General features: G+C 41.0%; 1 protein-coding gene across 2 annotated transcripts in view; it reads right to left on the bottom strand.

Annotated features, from left to right (window-relative positions):
• The window catches only part of WDR70 (WD repeat domain 70), a 258,585-nt gene that overhangs the window by 221,043 nt on the left and 15,935 nt on the right, over positions 1 to 21,607 (bottom strand). For both annotated transcript variants that reach the window (XM_007065736.4, XM_037902696.2), the window contains exons 4-5: positions 17,424 to 17,544; positions 9,610 to 9,796 (exon numbers count right to left, since the gene is read on the bottom strand). In XM_007065736.4, coding sequence (XP_007065798.1) covers positions 9,610 to 9,796; positions 17,424 to 17,544 — 308 coding nt within the window. The remainder of the gene's footprint in view (positions 1 to 9,609; positions 9,797 to 17,423; positions 17,545 to 21,607) is intronic.

Below are 21,607 nucleotides of genomic sequence, written 5' to 3'. Positions count from 1 at the left end.
AACGTTTGGAACGGTCTACCGGATACGTACAGTAAGCTGAAGAAATACGCATTTGGGCTTCCCCCAATCTTCGGTTCAACGTACTTCTGTGAACAAGTGTTTTCCAACATGAATTTCATCAAAAACAAACTGAGGAGCCAACTGCAAGATATTAATCTTGAGTCCTGCTTGAAAATGAAAATCATGGCATATTCACCAAACATTGAGCAACTCTCTAAAGATGTCCAACAGCAGAAGTTGCATTAAAAGTAGTGGTGAGTAGTAATAACTTTAATATGTTCAATTATTATTAGTTGATAAATTCTAACTCTACAAGTAGCTTTGCATGTGATCTGGCTCTCTAAATATTTTGGTCAAAAACAAAAAAATGGATCTTCTTCTTTGAAAGGTTGCCAACCCCTGGTCTAGGTATACACTTAATCCATAGAATCATAGACTTTAAGGTCAGAAGGGACCATTATAATCATCTAGTCTGACCTCCTGCACAACGCAGGTCACGGAATCTCACCCACCAACTCCTATAACAAACCCCTAACTTATGTCTGAGCTATTGAAGTCCTCAAATCGTGGTTTAAAGAGTTCAAGATGCAGAGAATCCTCCAGCAAGTGACCCCACGCTGCAGAGAAAGGCGAAAACCCCCCAGGGCCTTTGCCAGTCTGCCCTGGGGGAAAATTTCTTCCCGACCCCAAATATGGCGATCGGCTAAACCCCGAGCATGTTGGCAAGACTCACCAGCCAGACACCCAGGAAAGAATTCTCTGTAGTAACTCAGATCCCACCCCACATAACATCCATCACAGGCCATTGGGCATATCTATCGCGAGTAGTCGAAGATCAATTAATTGCCAAAATTAGGCTATCCCATCATATCATCTCCTCCATAAACTTATCAAGCTTTGTCTTGAAGCCAGATATGTCATTTGCCCCCACTGCTTCCATTGGAAGGCTGTTCCAGAACTTCACTCCTCTGATGGTTAGAAACCTTCGTCTAAATTCAAGTCTAAGCCTCCTGATGGCCAGTTTATATCCATTTGTTCTTGTGTCCACATGGGTACTGAGCTTAAGTAATTCTTCGCCCTCTATGGCATTTATCCCTCTGATACATTTATAGATAACAATCATATCTCCTCTCAGCCTTCTTTTAGTTAGGCTAAACAAGCCAAGCTCACTGAGTCTCCTTTCATAAGACAGGTTTTCCATTCCTCGGATCATCCTAGTAGCCCTTCTCTGTACCTGTTCCAGTTTGTTCCTCAGCATGGGGGATGACCTTTCAAGCCTTACATTTCTATGACTGATGCACGTGCTGTAACAATTCTATGAACAGTTGGAAGACTTGAGACTCCATGGCTGAACTTTACACTTCGTCAAGGAAGCAATTAGCTTCCTACAGGATCAAAAATGTAGGGAAAAAAAAGTGTCCTTCAGCGGAGTCACATCAGCATAAAAATGTTGTGGCAGAACAGAAAATTGGGCCCATAATCTGTTTAGAAACAAAGAGCATATTCCTGAACCAATCCTTTCATTTAATGTCTCACAGCACTTCCCTACAACTCCCTCCAGGCTGAGGTATAATCAGGAAGAAGGGATCAGGGAGTTCTCATAACATCAACACCTGCTTTTCTTGGGGCTCAGAGGATCTTACTGTGATCACCAATCGATCGACAGGAAATCAGGAAAGTGCAGATGTTTCCGTATTCCCTTCACAGGAAAGAAAATAGCTAAATTCAGGCACAGCAGTAATGGGAGGCTCTGGACCCCAAAGGCCTCTGGCATCCATGTTGACAAAATTTTCCCAGTTACAAATTAACTGTTTAGACTGAAAACCCACAAGTCTCATATTTCTGCTCCTCTGCTTATTCTCAAACAAATCTAACCTAGACTTTTTTTTTTTTTTTTTAATTATTGTCTTTAGTTCAGACAATCTTAAATCACATCCGTCTGCTGCTACCTCTAGGTCTGAAACTTTTCATTCTGGGTCTTTTAATCTGGGTTCCCAGTTGCTGCCTCCCCCCCTCCCCCACCCAATCAGATGTAGTTATGTAGTTATTTCATGCACAGTCATCCAAACAGATATAAATCAATACAGAGCAACCATGTAAGGAAATTTCTAGAAAGTCAGACTGTCAACCAGAAAACGAGAAAGCCACTGAGAAAGGTCACATTTGAAAAGTAAAGTCAGCTGGTTCAGCACTTTGTTTCCCCTTTGGCATTCTTAAGGGATTTACAGTACCACAGCAAGAATTTAACTAAGCAAGCTTCCCATTTCCCTATGGAGACGGAAAGTGAAAAGATACTGTATTCAGAGTTCAAAATCCACATATCAAGAGAGTTATACATGTAAATCTGTCACAAGTGCCTACATATCTCAGCAACAGTTTGCATGTCAGCTACCACATGTATATTATTTATTGCACGCTTATATTTATGACTTATATTTATTGCATGCTTCATCCACAAACATTTAAAAGTATAAATGTAAAGCACTAAGGAAATGCAGCATCTTTAATGGAGGGCAACAGAACTGGCATACAGCAGGGAGAAGTCAGGGAGTCTGTTACAACTTGATGCCAATCTGTAGTGGAAACATCGTTCTACCTTGTTATTTATATTCCCTACACCACTGTAATGAAGGTTCCGTTTATACCACAAATTGGAACAGTGGGGTAAATGGGACCATCGATTCACATAGTTAATAAAATTAGATGCTCTACTTACACTATAAATGGCAAGGCACGCATGCCTAGCACCCTGTCCACACTATATTGTTGTTCCTAATACATTTCCAAAATAGTTTTTTTGCCCAACAGGCAGATGGGTTTTCTGTGGACAATGATAATCTATAAAACTATTATATAGATGGTTACTGTTGAATCTTTAACATTGTTTCATAACACTATTAAAATTTCAACCACAGTGATAACAAAGGCTAAGATCAATGTTGAGCCTTTGGTGGCCTGTTCATGGTGTGGCTTATATTATATATTAGCCGAATTTCATAAGGAAGAGACCCTACCTTTCCAGTGTTTTCACTCTAATGTGTACCAATATATTTCTCTTGCTTGCCAGTATGTTTTCTCCCACATCTCCTACATAAAGATAACAATTTATATGAAGTATTGGATCACACAATAATCAGCTAGCTGTGAAAACCCACAGCACTTGTGTTGTCCAATCTGCTCTGGGCAGAGCTACTATCTAGATCTTTCAAACCAAGGTCTTACTTAACTCTTTAAAAAAAATCCTATACATACAGGCTAAGTATATGATTAATCACATAAGGAAATAGGTCTAACAGGCTATGTATGGGGCTACAAGCCAGGATCTCTCAAATGGCAACTGCTGCTTTGACACTGGCTTACTACTTTACAGTCGGTCCCCAGCCTGTAGCAGTGCATGGGATTCTTCTGTCCTAAGTGCAGGACTCTGCATTTCCTTGTTGAACCTCATCAGATTTCTATTGGCCCAATCCTCCAATCTGTCTAGGTCACTCTGGACCCTATCCCTACCCTCCAGCGTATCTACCTCTCCCCACAGCTTAGTGTTATCTGCGAACCTGCTGAGGGTTTAATTAATCCCATCATCCAGATCATTGATAAAGATGTTGAACAAAACCAGCCCCAGGACCGATCCCTGGGGCACTCCGCTTGATACTGGCTGCCAACTACACATCAAGCCATTGATCACTACCCGTTGAGCCCGACAATCGAGTCAGCTTTTTATCCACCTTACAGTCCATTCAGCCAATCCATACTTTTTTAACTTGCTGGCAAGAATACTGTGGGAGACCGTATCAAAAGCTTTGCTAAAGTCAAGATATATCACATCCACCACTTTCCCCATATCCACAGAGCCAATTGTCTCATCATAGAAGGCAATCAGGTTGGTCAGGCATGACTTGCCCTTGGTGAATCCATGCTGACTGTTCCTGATCTCCTTCCTCTCCTCCAAGTGCTTCAAAATGGATTCCTTGAGAACCTGCTCTGCGATTTTGCTGGGGACTTTGAAGTGAGCCTGACCGGTCTGTAGTTCCCCAGGTTCTCTTTCTTCCCTTTTTTAAATGTGGGCACTATATTTGCCTTTTTCCAATTGTGATCACCATGAATTTTCAAAGATAATGGCCAATGGCTCTGCAATCACATCAGCCAACTCTCTCAGCACCCTTGGATGCATTAGATCTGGACCCATGGACTGTATTTTAAAGAATCCTTATTGTGGTTACAGGGACAAACCATCCCGATGTGTAGAAAGAATAGTAAATATGGCAGGCGACCAGTTTGGCTTAACAGTGAAATCCTTGCTGATCTTAAACACAAAAAAGAGGCTTACAAGAAGTGGAAGATTGGACAAATGACCAGGGAGGAGTATATAAATATTGCTCGGGCATGTAGGAATGAAATCAGGAAGGCTAAATCACACCTGGAGTTGCAGCTAGCGAGGGATGTTAAGAGTAACAAGAAGGATTTCTTCAGGTATGTTGGCAACAAGAAGAAAGCCAAGGGAAGTGTGGGCCCCTTACTGAATGAGGGAGGCAACCTAGTGACAGAGGATGTGGAAAAAGCTAATGTACTCAATGCTTTTTTTGCCTCTGTCTTCACAAACAAGGTCAGCTCCCAGACTACTGCACTGGGCAGCACAGCATGGGGAGGAGGTGACCAACCGTCTGTGGAGAAAGAAGTGGTTCGGGACTATTTAGAAAAACTAGACGTGCACAAGTCCATGGGGCCGGATGCACTGCAACCGAGAGTGCTAAAGGAATTGGCGGATGTGATTTCAAAGATAATGGCCAATGGCTCTGCAAACTCATGGCGATCGGGGGAAGTCCTGGAAGACTGGAAAAAGGCTAATGTAGTGCCAATCTTTAAAAAAAGGGAAGGAGGAGGATCCTGGGAACTACAGGCCTGTCAGCCTCACCTCAGTCCCCGGAAAAATCATGGAGCATGTCCTCAAGGAATCAATTCTGAAGCACTTAGACGAGAGGAAAGTGATCAGGAACAGTCAGCATGGATTCACCAAGGGAAAATCATGCCTGACTAATCTAATTGCCTTCTATGACTAGATAACTGGTTCTGTGGATGAAGGGAAAGCAGTGGACGTGTTATTCCTTGACTTTAGCAAAGCTTTTGACACTGTCTCCCACAGTATTCTTGTCAGCAAGTTAAAGAAGTATGGGCGGGATGGATACACTACAAAGTGGGTAGAAAGTTGGCTAGATTGTCGGGCTCAACGGGTAGTGATCAATGGCTCCATGTCTAGTTGGCAGCCGGTATCTAGCGGAGTGCCCCAAGGGTCGGTCCTGGGGCCGGTTTTGTTCAATATCTTCATTAATGATCTGGAGGATGGTATGGGTTGCACCCTCAGCAAGTTTGCGGATGACACTAAACTGGGAGGAGAGGTAGATATGCTGGAGGGTAGGGATAGGATACAGAGGGACCTAGACAAATTGGAGGATTGGGCCAAAAGAAATCTGATGAGGTTCAACAAGTACAAGTGCAGAGTCCTGCACTTAGGACGGAAGAATCCCATGCACCGCTACAGACTAGGGACCGAATGGCTAGGCAGCAGTTCTGCAGAGAAGGACCTAGGGGTGACAGTGGATGAGAAGCTGGATCTGAGTCAACAGTGTGCCCTTGTTGCCAAGAAGGCCAATGGCATTTTGGGGTGTATAAGTAGGGGCATTGCCAGCAGATCGAGGGACGTGATCGTTCCCCTCTATTTGACATTGGTGAGACCTCATCTGGAGTATTGTGTCCAGTTTTGGGCCCCACACTACAAGGATGTGGAGAAATTGGAGAGAGTCCAGGGAAGGGCAACAAAAATGATTAGGGGTCTGGAGCACATGACTTATGAGGAGAGGCTGAGGGAACTGGGATTGTTTAGTCTGCGGAAGAGAAGAATGAGGGAGGATTTGATAGCTGCTTTTAACTACCTGAAAGGTGGATCTAAAGAGGTTGGATCTAGACTATTCTCAGTGATAGCAGAAGACAGGACAAGGAGTAATAGTCTCAAGTTGCAGTGGGGGAGATTTAGGTTGGATATTAGGAAAAACTTGTTCACTAGGAGGGTGGTGAAACACTGGAATGCGTTACCTAGGAAGGTGGTGGAATCCCCTTCCTTAGAAGTTTTTAAAGTCAGGCTTGACAAAGCCCTGGCTGGGATGATTTAGTTGGGGATTGGTCCTGCTCTGGGCAGGGGGTTGGACTAGATGACCTCCAGAGGTCCCTTCCAACTCTGATATTCTGTGATTCTATGACTTGTGCACGTCCAGCTTTTCTAAATATGCCCAAATAAATTTGTTAGTCTCTACGGTGCCACAAGGGCTCCTCGTGGTTTATACTTTGTGTTATTCACACCTCTGTTGTGGTTAAAAACAAATAAAAAGCGTGACAGGAAAGAAAGACACTAAGATACAGACACGTGTGGGGGAAGTGGAATAATTAAGGAAAGGAGTATTTATAAAGGTAAACTTCTTCTGTTGTACATTAGTGAAACTGAGAGACATGAGGTTTAAATGTGGTTTTAGTTGGCAATGTATAAAAACATGATTTAAAGTTTATACTATTTTAATTTAATTTAGTGTACACTGAAATCTTTAGAGCTTCTAGCAGCAGAACTTTTCATTCCCCTGGGATTAGATATTCTTGTAGGACTTGAGTTCCCAAGCCTAGCTGTTTTGCTATGTGCGGCTTCAACTATTCAGTGCTACAGAGTAGTTACAAACTCCAGAAGTGCTGACAGGAGAGCTGAAGTGTTTGCGTGTGTGGAACTGCTTTCTCGCTCTGTCCTAGGGGAACGGTGGGGGTAGTTTTGTTTTGGGGTTTTGTTTGTTTGTTTTTGGAGAAGAGGATGGGGACAATCCCACGAGAGCCATGATTTAGAGCAATCCTCTTTGGAACCCCCTTTCAGGTAGTTGAAAGCAGCTATCAAATCCCCCCTCATTCTTCTCTTATACAGACTAAACAATCCCAGTTCCCTCAGCCTCTCCTCATAAGTCATGTGTTCCAGTCCCCTAATCATTTCTGTTGCCCTCTGCTGGATGTTCTCCAATTTTTCCACATCCTTCTTGTAGTGTGGCGTCCAAAACTGGACACAGTACTCCAGATGAGGTCTCACCAATGTCGAACAGAGGGAACGATCACATCCCCCGATCTGCTAGCAATGCCCCTACAGATACATCCCAAAAGGCCATTGGCCTTCTTGGCAACAAGGGCACACTGTTGACTCATATCCAGCTTCTCGTCCACTGTAACCCCTAGGTCCTTTTCTGCAGAACTGCTGCCTAGACATTCGGTCCCTAGTCTGTAGCGGTGCATTGGATTCTTCCGTCCTAAGTGCGGGACTCTGCACTTGTCCTTGTTGAACCTCATCAGATTTCTTTTGGCCCAATCCTCCAATTTGTCTAGGTCCCCCTGTATCCTATCCCTACCCTCCAGTGTATCTACCTCTCCTTCCAGTTTAGTGTCATCTGCAAACTTGCTGAGGGTGCAATCCACACCATCCTCCAGATCATTAACGAAGATATTGAACAAAACCAGCCCCAGGACCAACTCTTGGGGCACTCCGCTTGATACTGGCTGCCAACTACACATCAAGCCATTGATCACTACCCGTTGAGCCCGACAATCTAGTCAGCTTTTTATCCACCTTACAGTCCATTCAGCCAATCCATACTTTTTTAACTTGCTGGCAAGAATACTGTGGGAGACCGTACCAAAAGCTTTTACTAAAGTCAAGATATATCACATCCACCACTTTCCCCATATCCACAGAGCCAGTTATCTCATCATAGAAGGCAATTAGATTAGTCAGGCATGACTTGCCCTTGGTGAATCCATGCTGACTGTTCCTGATCACTTTCCTCTTGTCTAAGTGCTTCAGAATTGATTCCTTGAGGACCTGCTCCATGATTTTTCCAGGGACTGAGGTGAGGCTGACTGTAGTTCAGCCAGTAGATCTGATCTTGTATATATATCATGGTTCACTTGGAATAAGGCAAACAGTTTCAGATAAAATTAAAATCATCCACAACTTTTACTCAAAACTTGTGCTGAAGTTCTTTCAGCACTACTACACACAATCCCTCCACCAAACAAAATAAACCCCACTTAATTATGGGAGAAGGGCACTTTGTTTATTTTTCTCATTTTTCTGCACAACTAGGTTTTATATAGGCAGAGAACCAAAACATCACAAGTGAAACTATTTTCTGTTGTGGCAGCTACCAAAGAACATTGGAAATGTCATAAAATCTCCAGTTCAAGGAGATTTGAAAAAGCAGGTGGACCAAACCCCCAATTGATTATGCAGCAATAAGTCCCTGTCAACAGAACATGTGCAATATCCAGTCTCTTCATATTTAAAAGCAAACAAAAAAAAGGCTATGTTTTTCTCTAATCCCGAATTTACCATTCCCTTCCAGACCAGAACAAGCTGTTCTGTTATTTATTTAGATTTAAATAAAAAAATAATCAGACATATTTGCAGTGGTATTTTTCCTACCCCCCAAACATTTTTAGCAAACTTACTCTGTCTGAATTTGGGCCTCTTATTTGGGAAAGGATTATATTCACTGCTTCAATAAGCAAACAATACTAAAGATAAATAGATTGAGAAGTGATTTTGCAGTTACTAGTTGCTTTTCGTGTGTTACTAATCACATTTGCATTATGGAAACAACTAGAAATAAAACCACTGAACTTAGCATATGAAACTAATTTTTTCCTGCAATAGTGTCCTGGTTTGTTTCTTTACAATAATGACATTAAAGGAGATACGTCTTCAAAAAACAGAAAACTATTTTGTGCCATGGTTGGGGAGAGGGAGATATTAAAAATCTATCAAAAAAGAGTGTTGAGTGGAAGGGATTCTGCAATACAATACTGCACATTTAACAACAGGATGCAAACAATTTTCTATAACTTTTAAGTCTCTCGCCAAGTGTATGATAGCCCTTTTGAGACCTGAAACATAAATCCATATCCTTAGTTAATTTCCCCCCATCTATTACACACACACACTGGATTGTACTGCTGGGTTGTTCTGGAATACTGACATTGCTGTGTGTATGTTTAAAGCATTCAAGGGGTTTTTTTACTAAAGAAAAAGAAGATTACATGGATTTGGTAAACAGCTACTAGAAAAACAAAAAATCTTGGACCTACAAACAGCAGCAGCACCATTTAAGCCAGTGGCTCTCAACCTTTCCAGACTACTATATCCCTTTCAGGAGTCTGATTTGTCTTGTGTACCCCAAGTTTCACCTCACTTAAAAACTACTTGCTAACAAAATCAGACATAAGAATACAAAAGTTTCACAGCACACTATTACTGAAAAATTGCTTACTTTCTCATTTTGTCTATATGAAATTTTAGTTTGTACTGACTTTGCTAGTGCGTTTTTAGTGCTTTGCTAGTGCTGTTGTAAAACTAGGCAAATATCTAGATGAGTTGATGTACCCCCTGGAAGACTGCTGCGTACCCCCAGGGCTACATGTACCCGTGGTTGAGAACCACTGATTTAAGTTATACAGAAAGAATAGTTAGTTACATGTGAAGATCTGCACAGCATATTGAAACATATATACCTTATTTAGGAAAGAAACAATACTTACATTATCTTCCTCTTGCATGTCGTCATCATCATCATCACTGTCTTTATACCCTGGTGGAAGTGGTGGCCCAATAAATTCATCATCATCAGTATCCTCTGCTGGTCCTTGAATGGAAGTTTGGCATGGCAAAGGAGGACCAATTAATTCTTCATTTGAACCATCTTCACTGTCACTACTTTCTGCCTCTCTGTATGGAAGAATTGCAAAAACGGTTATTTAAGTAACATGCAGCATTTCTAGAGTGGTTTTCAGAAGCACTCCGCATTGGCCTAACTTTACTCTCATTGAAGTCAATGGCAAAACTCCTACTATCTTCAATGGGAGCAGAGACAGGTCCACCACAATCTTCACAGCAATTTACAAAACTTACACACACAAAAAAAATAGATACTGTAGTGACAGGCACAATGAAAGAATCTAGGGAGAACAGAATACCATTGTGAAGTAAGTAGGTAGTAGGTAGGTATGGTGAAATCTGTGCTAAAGCAGCCAACCAAGGGATCACTGCACGGGAGAATAGAAAAAGTTAATTTTTTTTTTTTAAATTAATGGTGGTATATTAATATGCTTTCAATGTCCACAGTCACAGCAGTACTTAATTATATATCACTTTAGGGCCTGATTCTCCAGTACCTGGCACCTTGTGCAGGCATTTTACACCTGTGTAAAGCAGCAGGAAATCAAAATGGTAATGTTTCAGACACATTGTGCACAGGTGTAAAGTGACTACACAAGGGAGAAGCAATAGAGAATAAGGCAGAGAAAATGCAAAATACAGTATAAGCTTTACAACCCTTAAAACTTAAAGCAGAGGAGATCATGCACTTTAGACCAAATACTCAATCTCCACTGTAATCTCCTAGTATAGCCTCTGGAGTGTAAAGATCATGTGCTATTACAGGGATTGGCAACCTTTGGCAAGTGGCCTGTAAGGGAAAGCCGCTGGTGGTCCGAGATGGTTTGTTTACATGCGGCATCCGCAGGTTCGGCCCATCACAGCTCCCACTGGCTACGGGTTCGCCGTCCCCCGCCAATGGGGGCTGCGGGAAGCAGCAGCAAGCACATCCCTTGGCCCATGCCGCTTCCCACATCCCCCATTGGCCGGGGACGGTGAACAGAGGCCAGTGGTAGCTGCGATCGGCCGAACCTGCGGACGCTGCAGGTAAACAAGCCATCCCGGCCTGTCAGTGGATTTCCTTGATGGGCTGCGTGCCAAAGGCTGCCGATCCCTGTGCTATTACCATTTCACACAGGGAACATCCATTGAAGTCCACACGAATTGTGCAAACACACATAATTTAATCACGAAGACATTTTTGAAAAGTAAAACTTGACCACTGTTACTGGTCACATAGAAGCTACTAAAAATAAATGCTCTTGTGCTCCCTCTGCTGGCTCTACAAAAGCAGTTACCCACTTCACAGTTGTGCTAACAGCAGTTATACCATTGCAAAAACAATAAAATAAATTAAGTATTGTGCGTAAAAAAAATTTATTACTTGTAAAATTAATACTCCCAATACAGATAAAGTGCTTTAAAAAAAAAAAAAAAATCAGAGGTCCCTATCAAGTTCAAGGTCCCATTGTATGTTAGGTAATATACAAACACATCAGAAGAGACAGCCCGTGCCCTAGAAAGCTTATAATTTAACAACAGGTCTGTTCTGAACAAAAACAGTTAACTCATTCAATTAACTCAAAAAAATTAATTGTGATAAAAAAATTTAATCATGATTAATCAAAATTTTAATTGCACTGTTAAACAATAGAATACCAATTGAAATTTATTAACTATTTTGGATGTTTTTCTACATTTTCAAATATATTGATTTCAATTACAACACAGTATACAAAGCAGACAATGCTCACTTTATATTGTTATTTTTATTACAAATATTTGCACTGTAAAATTGGCAAACAAGAAATAGTATTTTTCAGTTCACTTCATACAAGTACTGTAGCGCAATCTCTTTATCATGAAAGTGCAACTTACAAATGTAGATTTTTTTGTTACATAACTGCACCCAGAAACAAAACAATGTAAAACTTTAGAACCTACAAGTCCACTCATTCCTACTTCTTGTTCAGCCAATTGTTAAGACAAATAAGTTTGTTTACATTTACAGGATATAATGCTGCCCATTTCTTGTTTACAATGTCACCTGAAAGTGAGAACAGGCATTCGCATGGCAAATTTTGTAGCCAGCATTGCAAGGTCTTAACGTGCCAGATATGCTAAACATTCATACGCTCCTTCATGCTTCGGCCACCATTCTAGAGGATATGCTTCCAATCTGATGATGCTCGTTAAAAAAATAATGCATTAATTAAATTTGTGACTAAACTCCTTGGGAGAGAATTGTACGTCTCCTGCCTGCATTCTGTCATATATTTCATGTTATAGCAGTTTCCGACGATGACCAGCACATGTTGTTCATTTTAAGAATACTTTCACGGCAGATTTGACAAAACACAAAGAAGGTATCAATGTGAGATTTCTAAAGATAGCTACATCATTCGACCCAAGATTTAAGAATCTGAAGTGCCTTTCAAAATCTGAGAGGGACAAGGGGTAGCACATGCTTTCAGACGTCTTAAAAAGCAATACTCTGATGCGGAAACTACAGAACCCAAACCACCAAAAAAGAAAATCAACCTTCTACTGGTAGCAGCTGACTGACTCCAATAATGAAAATGAACATGCGTCTGTCTGCACTGCTCCAGATGGTTATCGAGCAGAACCCGTTATGAGCATGTCCTCTCGAATGGTGGTTGAAGAATGAAGGGACATATAAATCTTTATTGCATCTGGCACATAAATACCTTGCAATGCCAGCTACAATAGTGCCACGCAAATGCCTGTTTTAACTTTCTGGTGATATCATAAACAAGAAGTGGGTAGCATTAGCTCCTGTAAATGTAAACAAACTTGTTTCTCTTAGCGATTGGCTGAACAAGAAGTTGGACTGAGTGGACTTGTAGGCGCAGAAGTTTTACATTGTTTTATTTTTGAATGCAGTTCTTTTTTGTACATAATTCTATATTTGTAAGTTCAACTTTCGTGATAAAGAGATTGCACTACAGTACTTGTATTAGGTGAACTGAAAATACTATTTCTTTTGTTTCTCTTTCACAGTGCAAATATTTTAATCAAAAATAAATATTACGTGAGCACTGAGCACTTTGTATTCTGTGTTGTAAGTGAAATCAATATATTTGAAAATGTAGAGAACATCCAAAACTTGTTAAATAAATGGTATTCTATTATTGTTTAAACAGTGCGATTAATCGCAATTAATTTTTTTAATTGTGTGATTAATCGTGCTTAATTTTTTTAATCGCTTGACAGCCCTGATTTTATCAGGAAACACAAATAAAAGATTACTCAATGTGATTGGAAAGTTCAAGTCAGACTTTTAGAACAAGAATTAAACATATACACGTTATTTTAAAGTCAGATTTAAGAAAGATGTTCCAATCTGCACTATTCTGAGTACAAATCTAAATTTCTCAACTCTTAGATGAATTCCCAGATCTTCAAACACATCTTCCAGTTAAGAATGGCACACTAAGCAGGAAATATTACAACACAAGTGTCTTGCGTATAGCCTGTCAAGTTTAGTTCTTTACACTGAACAACTACCATCCACCCAATAAGGAAGACAGCGAATACTCAGACACTGAAGCAATGAGGGACATGCAAAGTCCTAGATGATCAGGATGTGCCTATCTAACAAGTATGACCATATTCCCTGTAATTATAGTCCAAAATTTCTATACATCTGAACAAACCCACAGTGTATTTATAATTTGTCAGCACTGACAACATGCTGAAATGCAACAAATCAGTGACATGATCTGTGACTCAAAGAATTTATAACCCTAATTGTTTGCTTTGCTTCACATTTACAATTTGTCCAACATAGAATCAAGAGTACATTGTAGATCCCTATTTTCAAAATGTTGAAAGAGAGTAAAGAGGAGATCCTGCCCTGCAAGCGTAGGAGAGATAGAAGGAATAAAATCTTCTGCTGCCCCTTCACTCTTAAAAGATGAGGGGATGCGAGGAGTGAGAAGAATGGAGAACTGTAATAAAATGCTGGAAGACTCTCTTCCCTTCCATGTCTCCATCCCCCTCTATTATGTATTAGTGTAAATTTACAATCTACTGGTTTTTGCTTTCTAGATGTTAGCAGGTGTGTTCTCCTTACAATAATCAAAATTCTTAAAGCATGCATATGAATATACCAACAGCATAACAATTAGAACCTTCTCCTCATAGCTAATTCAGGAAACAACATACTGTAGCTGTCTCGTTTCTCTCTCTTTACACACACACACACACACACAAACAAACTGTGATGGGGCAAGGCCAGATGGCTACAGTAAAGTAGTGGGAGACAGATATATTAGCCACAGGCTAAACAAATCCCTGTTACCAAGATAAGTAAGTGGCAGCCGCTCCACGTCAATTAAGACACCTGGGGCCAATTAAGATCTTTCCAGAAGGCAGGGAAGACAACTAGGTTGATTGGGACACCTGAAGCCAATCAGGGGCTGGCTGAAACTAGTTAAAAGCCTCCCAGTTAGTCAGGTGGGTGGGTGGGTGTGTCAGTCAGGAGCTGTAAGAGGAAGCCGTGCTGTTGGATAAACTGAGCAGTACAAACCAAAACAGGCAGAAGGAAGGAGGCCCTGAGGTAAGGGTGAAGGAGATATTGAGGAAGTGGGGGGCTGCTGTGGGGAAGTGGCCCAGGGAATTGTATGTGTCCTGTTTCCAAAAGATCAGCTACCATAGCTAATACTATTAGGGTCCCTAGGCTGGAGCCTGGAGTAGAGGGTGGGTGTGGGCTCCTCCATTTCCCCCCCTGAATTAATCAGTGAGACTGGGAGACAATAGAGACTGTGTAAGGAAAAGTAGCCTCTCCTCACCTCCCTTGCTGGCTTATGATGAAAATGGCTCAGTAGGCTGTGACCTTTGCCTCTAGAGAGAGAAGGGTTACGTGGAGGGTCACAGTGAGCCTCTGAGGCTAGCAAAATCCACCAGGAAACGTGGGACCTACAGAGACAAGGACAGTGCTCTGTCACAATCCATACATACACACATTCCTGAGAGCTTCCGTGCCAAAATATTAAAAATTATGTGTGCAATATTCTAAAACTGTGCAAATTTTATTTGTCAAATAAATGTGGAGGTTCCAGCATGGCATTGGGGAACCCAGGCCACTGGCTGCACAGAGGTGGGAGATCACTGTGCAGCTCCCCCCTGGGACATGGACTCACCAATTAGGCTGCACCCAACCCTGACACAGCACAAGGACAGGGCTTGCCCCAGAAACACTCCAGAGCCCTGCCTCTCTGTGCCAGGTGCACCAGGTGTGGGCAGGCAGGCAGGCTCAGGAAGGCAGGATCCAAGTGTGGAGGGACTTAGGGTGGGGGGATCCAGGTGTGGGGCAATCTGGGTGTGGGTGGTTCAGTGGGGGATCTGGGTGCAGGGGGGATCTGGTGAATAGGGGCGGGGGGGGGTTCTGGGTGCAATGGTAATGGGACTCTGCAGGGGGGGTGAAGGTGGTTTGGGCTCAGCATGGAGGATCAGAGTGTGTGGGGGGGATATAGCTCAGCAGGGGGTCTTGGTGTGGGAGGCTCAGTGGGGGCTTCCAGATGCTGGGGGAGTGGGGCTCAATGGGGTGGGAATCCAGGTACAGCTGGTTGGGGCTCAGTGGGGTGGGAATCCAGGTACAGGTGGCTTGTTGGGGTAGTCCAGGTGCAGGGGGATTTGAGCTCATCGGGGAGGAGGGGTTCTTGGTGCAAGGGGGTGGTTAGCCTAAGCGGGAGGGTCTGGATATGAGGGGATCTGTATGCACGGGGGTTTGGTGGATGGGGAAGCAGCTCCTGGTACAGTGATCCCTTCCCCTGTAGCTGAGAAGCGATGGGTGCAGGAAGCTTGGGGAGAAAGGGGGAGTCTGCGGAGCTTCCTACAGTCAGGAGAGAAATATGGGGTGGGTCTGACACAGCCCCAGATGCTGTGAAAGGGAAGAGGAAGTCCCATCCTCCACAGCCCAGCCGCGGATAGCAGCTGAGCCCGGCACAGGTTAGGAGCCACCAACTGGGTCTTTTCCAGTCCCGCCTCTCTGCCCCATAGTGATTTACCTCTCTGCCAGCTGACCTGGGCATCTGAAACATCCTACTCATGACCGCTCTTGTGGCTTCCTTTTGCTACCCCATCAGAAAGTCATTTTTCTGCGGGGAAGCAGAGAAATATGTGGGGGATATAAATTCTGCACATGCGCAGTGGTGCAGAATTCCCCCAGGAGTAATGTGTTTGTGTATTATATACATAAAAATGTCAAGAACTTAGGTTAATTTTAGTATGGGGTGGGGCTAGATGACTCAATGTACTTGAAATACAAAAAGACTAAATATTGAGGGGAAAAGTTACTATCTAATGGCTAACGGAACAAGTTGGTAACCTAGGATCAGTTCCTTAATGACAAGCATCACAAAGACTGCTGTTTTTGGTGCAATTTTGGTAGTCTCAGAAGAGAGTACAAAGGTCTGAATTATGGGCCTTAACTAGCCTCTCACTATTATGTATTGTCCCTCCAGATTAACACTGTGCACAATGACACGTTCTCTTCCCAGCTTCCTGTCTCTTTCAGCATCAAGTTCAAACACCTTATCATAACTTTCAGGGTAATGTGTAACTCTGGAATCAGACTACAGCTCAGACTTTTTCTATCAGACTCTTACGTCATGTCCTCTCTTCCCGTTGCTCCCAAACCGGCAATCCCAGAGCCTATTAACAACACTGGAACTCCCTCTAGTTACAAGAGTCCACCTGCATGAATCAGATTGCTGAATAGGGTCCCTTGCCTTCTCCCACTTTCCAACGTGCACAGCCAATCTATTCTTCCTCAAATCCCCTATCCAAAAGAAATGTGTTCTGAGAATTTTCTATTATTATGTGTTCTCTCACATCCTACTTTACCCCTGACATTTAAACCTCCCTCTCACACACACTGTGCAAGTCTCAGACCTAATATCAGTCACAGCAAGTTTAATTGTAACTCTCAGCCTTCCATTAACAAGGTATCAATACTGAAGATTAGCATTTTAGTATGGTAAGAGTGTAGAGAAAATATTTATATTTTTTTTCAGTTTATGTTGTGCATTTGACAGTACTTTGTGTATAGTCAGGTACTTAAATCACTAGCCACTGTTCATGTGAGGTTTTCCACATAGCAACAGGAGAGAACTATTTTATAATAGAAATTTGTTTTCATGCCAAACTATAGTGAGCACTGTAAGGCAATTGTTACAAAACTACATATTTTTATAATTATATGTAGCATGCATGTAGCAGCTACATACATATTTTGATTTGTTTTCCAGTCGACATGGACAAATGTGTTTTATCCAATTTTAGGCGGCAACAGCACCTATTTGTTTCTTGATTTGTCAGTTATGATTTATTTGACCCAGTGTCCATTGACTTTGACTTTTTTCAAGTACAAAATATCGGCAGAATCAAATGTATAAAGAAAACAAGTGCACAAAGCCTTAACAGTGAGAAGATGGCAATCAGTCAAAATAGCATACAGCCCTTCAATGTGTTTATAAGCCATAAAACGATTGTAAATTGACAGACCATATTAAGAAAGTGTAGACTAATAATTGCAAATTACAGTGAAAAACGTCCATTTACATAGTTTTGGGGACACAAGTTCAGTGGTCCCTGTCCTCCTCTCAAGAGTTCAGACAGCCCTTCAGACAAAACAGTTGTAAGATGGTGTGATACTTCCACTATATCTAGGTACCTGCAAGTTAATGCAGAGCAAGCTCCCATCACACTTGAGCCTGAAGCTGCTGAAAGAACATCATCATGTTGGCTTCTTAGTTCTTTTTCTTTCTGGGCTTCCTCTTCTCTTGCACGGGCTTCTAAATATGGAGTGAACATGCAACCGTTAGATCTCCATGTTTTCAGCATGTAAAATAATGAAAACTTGGTGCTGCTTTTTGAGACAGTATTATTAAATTCATTTTCAGATACATATTCCAGAAGTATGAAAAGATGAAAGTAGAGCATTTTAATTGAAATTTATTGGTTAACTTTCCCAAACAATAAAATTGCTAATTTCCTTTAAATCTCTGTCATTTTGATACCCAAATGATTACTCAAAGAAACAAACCTCTCGGGGAAAAGTCAAGCTTAAGACACTAAAACTGTTAACTCATATGGAATAAATATATGTTTTATAGCATATACCACTGTTTCACATTTGAACAGTTTCAACATCAACAAGGTATGATTAGTCAATACTGATCTTTAATTTTTTCCAGAACAGGGTATTGGTAATTAAATCAGTTGAAGCAAGTCTAGTACACATGGGTATCATTAAGTTTGTTACAGCTCTCACTAGTTACTCCCATTTTCCTCACTATAGAGGATCCCTATAGAACCATCTCACTCACTATCTGGAGTGACTCACAGCCATGAGTGTCTACCTCAGGGTAGACTCAAAAAGCAGGGCAGATACCCTAGCTGGTGGTATGTTCTATAATTCGATTTCACCAACCCAGTAACAAATGTGAACTCCCTAAGTACTACACTAGATTTATAATGCAGTCACAGACTCTCTCCTTAAATAATCAGTCTATTTTGCCACCCAGGCAAGCTGGACTATGTGATAAATGGTCATTTGCACCCAAAATCACAAAACATTCAGTTTACACCCAAGAGAACAGTCACTCACCCAGACTGATTTGCATCCTAGATCTCACACCAAAGACAAACTTTAGTAGCCAATTCTCTACTAAACTAACTAAAGATTTATTAGTTAAGAAAAAGGAATGAGAGGTTAAAAATATATGAACAGGTGAATTAGTCTATAATTTCAAAAGGTAGCAGAGATGTAGTAATCTGCCAGTTTCCCCAAAGTTGTTAGGGCTACCCAGAGTAAATGTAGGGATCTCTGTCTTCTCGTTTAGTTTTTCTGCCATTAGAGTCCAAACAGTCCAGAGATTAAGAATTTTTCTTGTGTCCATATTATAGCTTCTTCTCTCAGAAACCAAGTTGACAGCAACAGTTCCCACACATCTCTTCTTCATGGGGTTAAGGCTGTGGGGAAGGAATGCACTTAATACCTTTGATCCTTGATCTCATATAATGGCTCATTTGCATTTAATGAACAGGATTTACCATCATCTTGTAAGAGATAGTTATTTGCATTATATAAGGCTTCTTTCTTGTTTGATGGGTTACTTAGTTACAAGGTTATATACAATGAAAATGTTTGCTGATACAATATAACATGAAATATAGTTGAGCGAGAACAATACATGCAACATCCTACAAGCATTTTATAAAACACTAAAACACATTCTTATTAACTTAGCATTATTAAAATAGATATTAGATGTTAACACATTGCCAGCCTCACACTATCTCCCCTACATCATGATAAAATTGATTGCCCATTTCTTTTAAAAATGTAGCTCTGTCTTATTATCAGAGGGAGACAAGAAATTGGGGTGGCTTTAGTAATTCAGAAAAATATGCTCGGAGATGACACACACAATGACCACCTGCCTTCAAATGCATAAAAATGAGTACTTCTTAATTAGGCTTATTTCTCATTTGATTTATTTAATTATAGGGGTACATATGATGTAAATGTTTGCTATTACTTTATAACAGGATACAGAAAAATGAAAAAACAGTGCATGTAACATTTCATTAGTTTTCATGAAGTTTAAACAAAATAAATTTTATATTTAAATATCACTTTGATCTATATTAATACACAAGTGAATTTGCCTGGCTGCCAGCTATGCATTTGTAAATGTTCAATGAGGCCTGGGGCTTTGGCTAAGCTGGCACCTGGTCTGTCAGCATCACAAATTGCACGTTAGATCTTGCACCAAAGACAACAACTTGTATCCAATCCTATAAAACTATACACAGATGTATTAATAGGAAAAGGAAGTAAGTTATTTACAAGGTTAAAACAGTTTAACATATGTACACAAATGAGTTACTATCTTACATTTTCCAAGTCATAGAATCTTCTATGATAAGCAAGCTCTATACATCCTTTAGGGCTAACCCAGGCTAAACAAGAGGGATCTTTTGCTTATGCATAGTAATCCTTGCCCATCAGAGTTCAATCAGCATAAAGATACAGGTCCATCTTGTTAGGGGGTTTTATTCCCTTATCCCTATCCCCTTGTGCTCTGAGCTGCAAATTCAGCTGATAGGAGGAATTCACTTGCATGACTCATTTCATGGGGAGGGGGAATAAGAGCAGAACAACACAGTATTATTCTCTTTAATGTTCAAGGATAGTCTATCTTGGTTCGAAGGGCCTTCCTCACTTGCCATGACATAACGCTTTCTGTTGGAGACCAACACTTTACACTAGTTAATATCGATCTCCTGTCTGGTGATTTAAACAGTCACAGAGTGCTTACAATACAAATATGTAAATATTACCTTAGTAGCCAATGATTATAGTCCATTTAGTGTGTGATATGATTGATCAACATGTTACCATATTCACTGTATGTTAGAGATAATTTGTAGGATTATAAAACTATAAGATTGATCAGTATTTAGAGGAACCATGTAGTAGATATAAGTAAGACAATTTGAAACGCAAGAACCCGTAGGCTGAGGCCTGCAAGACTTTTTAGCTATTTTAGGCCTTGGAGACAAGAAATGAGGACATAAGTGACTGGAAAATAACCTGATACCCAAGATTATGGGAAGAGAGGTAACAAGTGGGGGAGGTTTAGATTGGATATTAGGAAAAACTTTTTCACTAAGAGGGTGGTGAAACACTGGAATGCGTTACCTAGGGAGGTGGTAGAATCTCCTTCCTTAGAGGTTTTTAAGGTCAGGCTTGACAAAGCCCTGGCTGGGATGATTTAACTGGGACTTGGTCCTGCTTCGAGCAGGGGGTTGGACTAGATGACCTTCTGGGGTCCCTTCCAACCCTGATATTCTATGATTCTAAGTGGTAATATTGCTCAAAATTACCCAGAAGATTAATATTAGATCATAAAAATACTGTAAAGGCACAACTGTCTCAGACATGTCTTAACCACAGGATACAGGTTGTATGTCAATGCTAATGAGCATAAAGTGAATTTACACAGCCTATAGAAAATTGTGGTCCCTTAAGTTTCCAGGGGACACAGACCAATAAGAGAAAAAAGGTCTGACACTTTTATGGACACATGCAGAATGTAGGTATAGACAGAATCACATTATAAAAAGGGGATGCCCAGAATGGGAAATTTGAGTTTCCTATGGGAGACTCCAGCAGAAACCATCCCTCTACTGATGATCAAGCCATGAGAGAGCCATCAGACACTAGCACTATTGTTAAGGATGTGAGTATAACTATATTTGTAACGTGCATAGGTCTGTATAAAATTTTTATATGCTTGGGTAATCATAACCTTAATTGTAACTTTTAGAAGTTTTATTAAACAGACTAGACCTTGTACTTGTGAATATGTGTGGTCACACCCTTGGTCTTTGTGTTCCTAGAGACTCTAACGCTAAAACGAGTAGCAGAGGTGACTTTCACTCTGTTAAGCTTGAAACTGTAGCCACCAGAGCTGAACCCATAGTGGTGTAATACCACATTACAAAATTCACTTTAAATAGAATCAAAGGCTACACCTTACAATATGGAGTACAGATATTATAATTGAGATTGATGCATGCAGCAACTCACAATCATTCAATAAAGTCTAAAAACATTCTTATATAATCCTGATACTTATTTTAATAATTCTAACACACTGGTGAGCCAGACAGATTCCAGGTATGTATCTCTCAGTATTCACTTGAGACATGGGGACCTTGGCATGAACTGGCACCTGGTCTGCCAGTGTCATGCCCTCAATGCAAAAATGGTGTAGGAAGAGATATCACCTACACTCCTGATATACACCTCACTGTTCCCCTATTTTTGATAAGGCATATGCCACT

This window comes from Chelonia mydas, chromosome 5 (genome assembly GCF_015237465.2).
Source record: "Chelonia mydas isolate rCheMyd1 chromosome 5, rCheMyd1.pri.v2, whole genome shotgun sequence".
Lineage (NCBI taxonomy): Eukaryota > Metazoa > Chordata > Testudines > Cheloniidae > Chelonia > Chelonia mydas.
The sequence above is the reverse complement of the archived record's forward strand: the minus strand, read 5'-3'. Positions and strand labels throughout refer to the sequence as shown.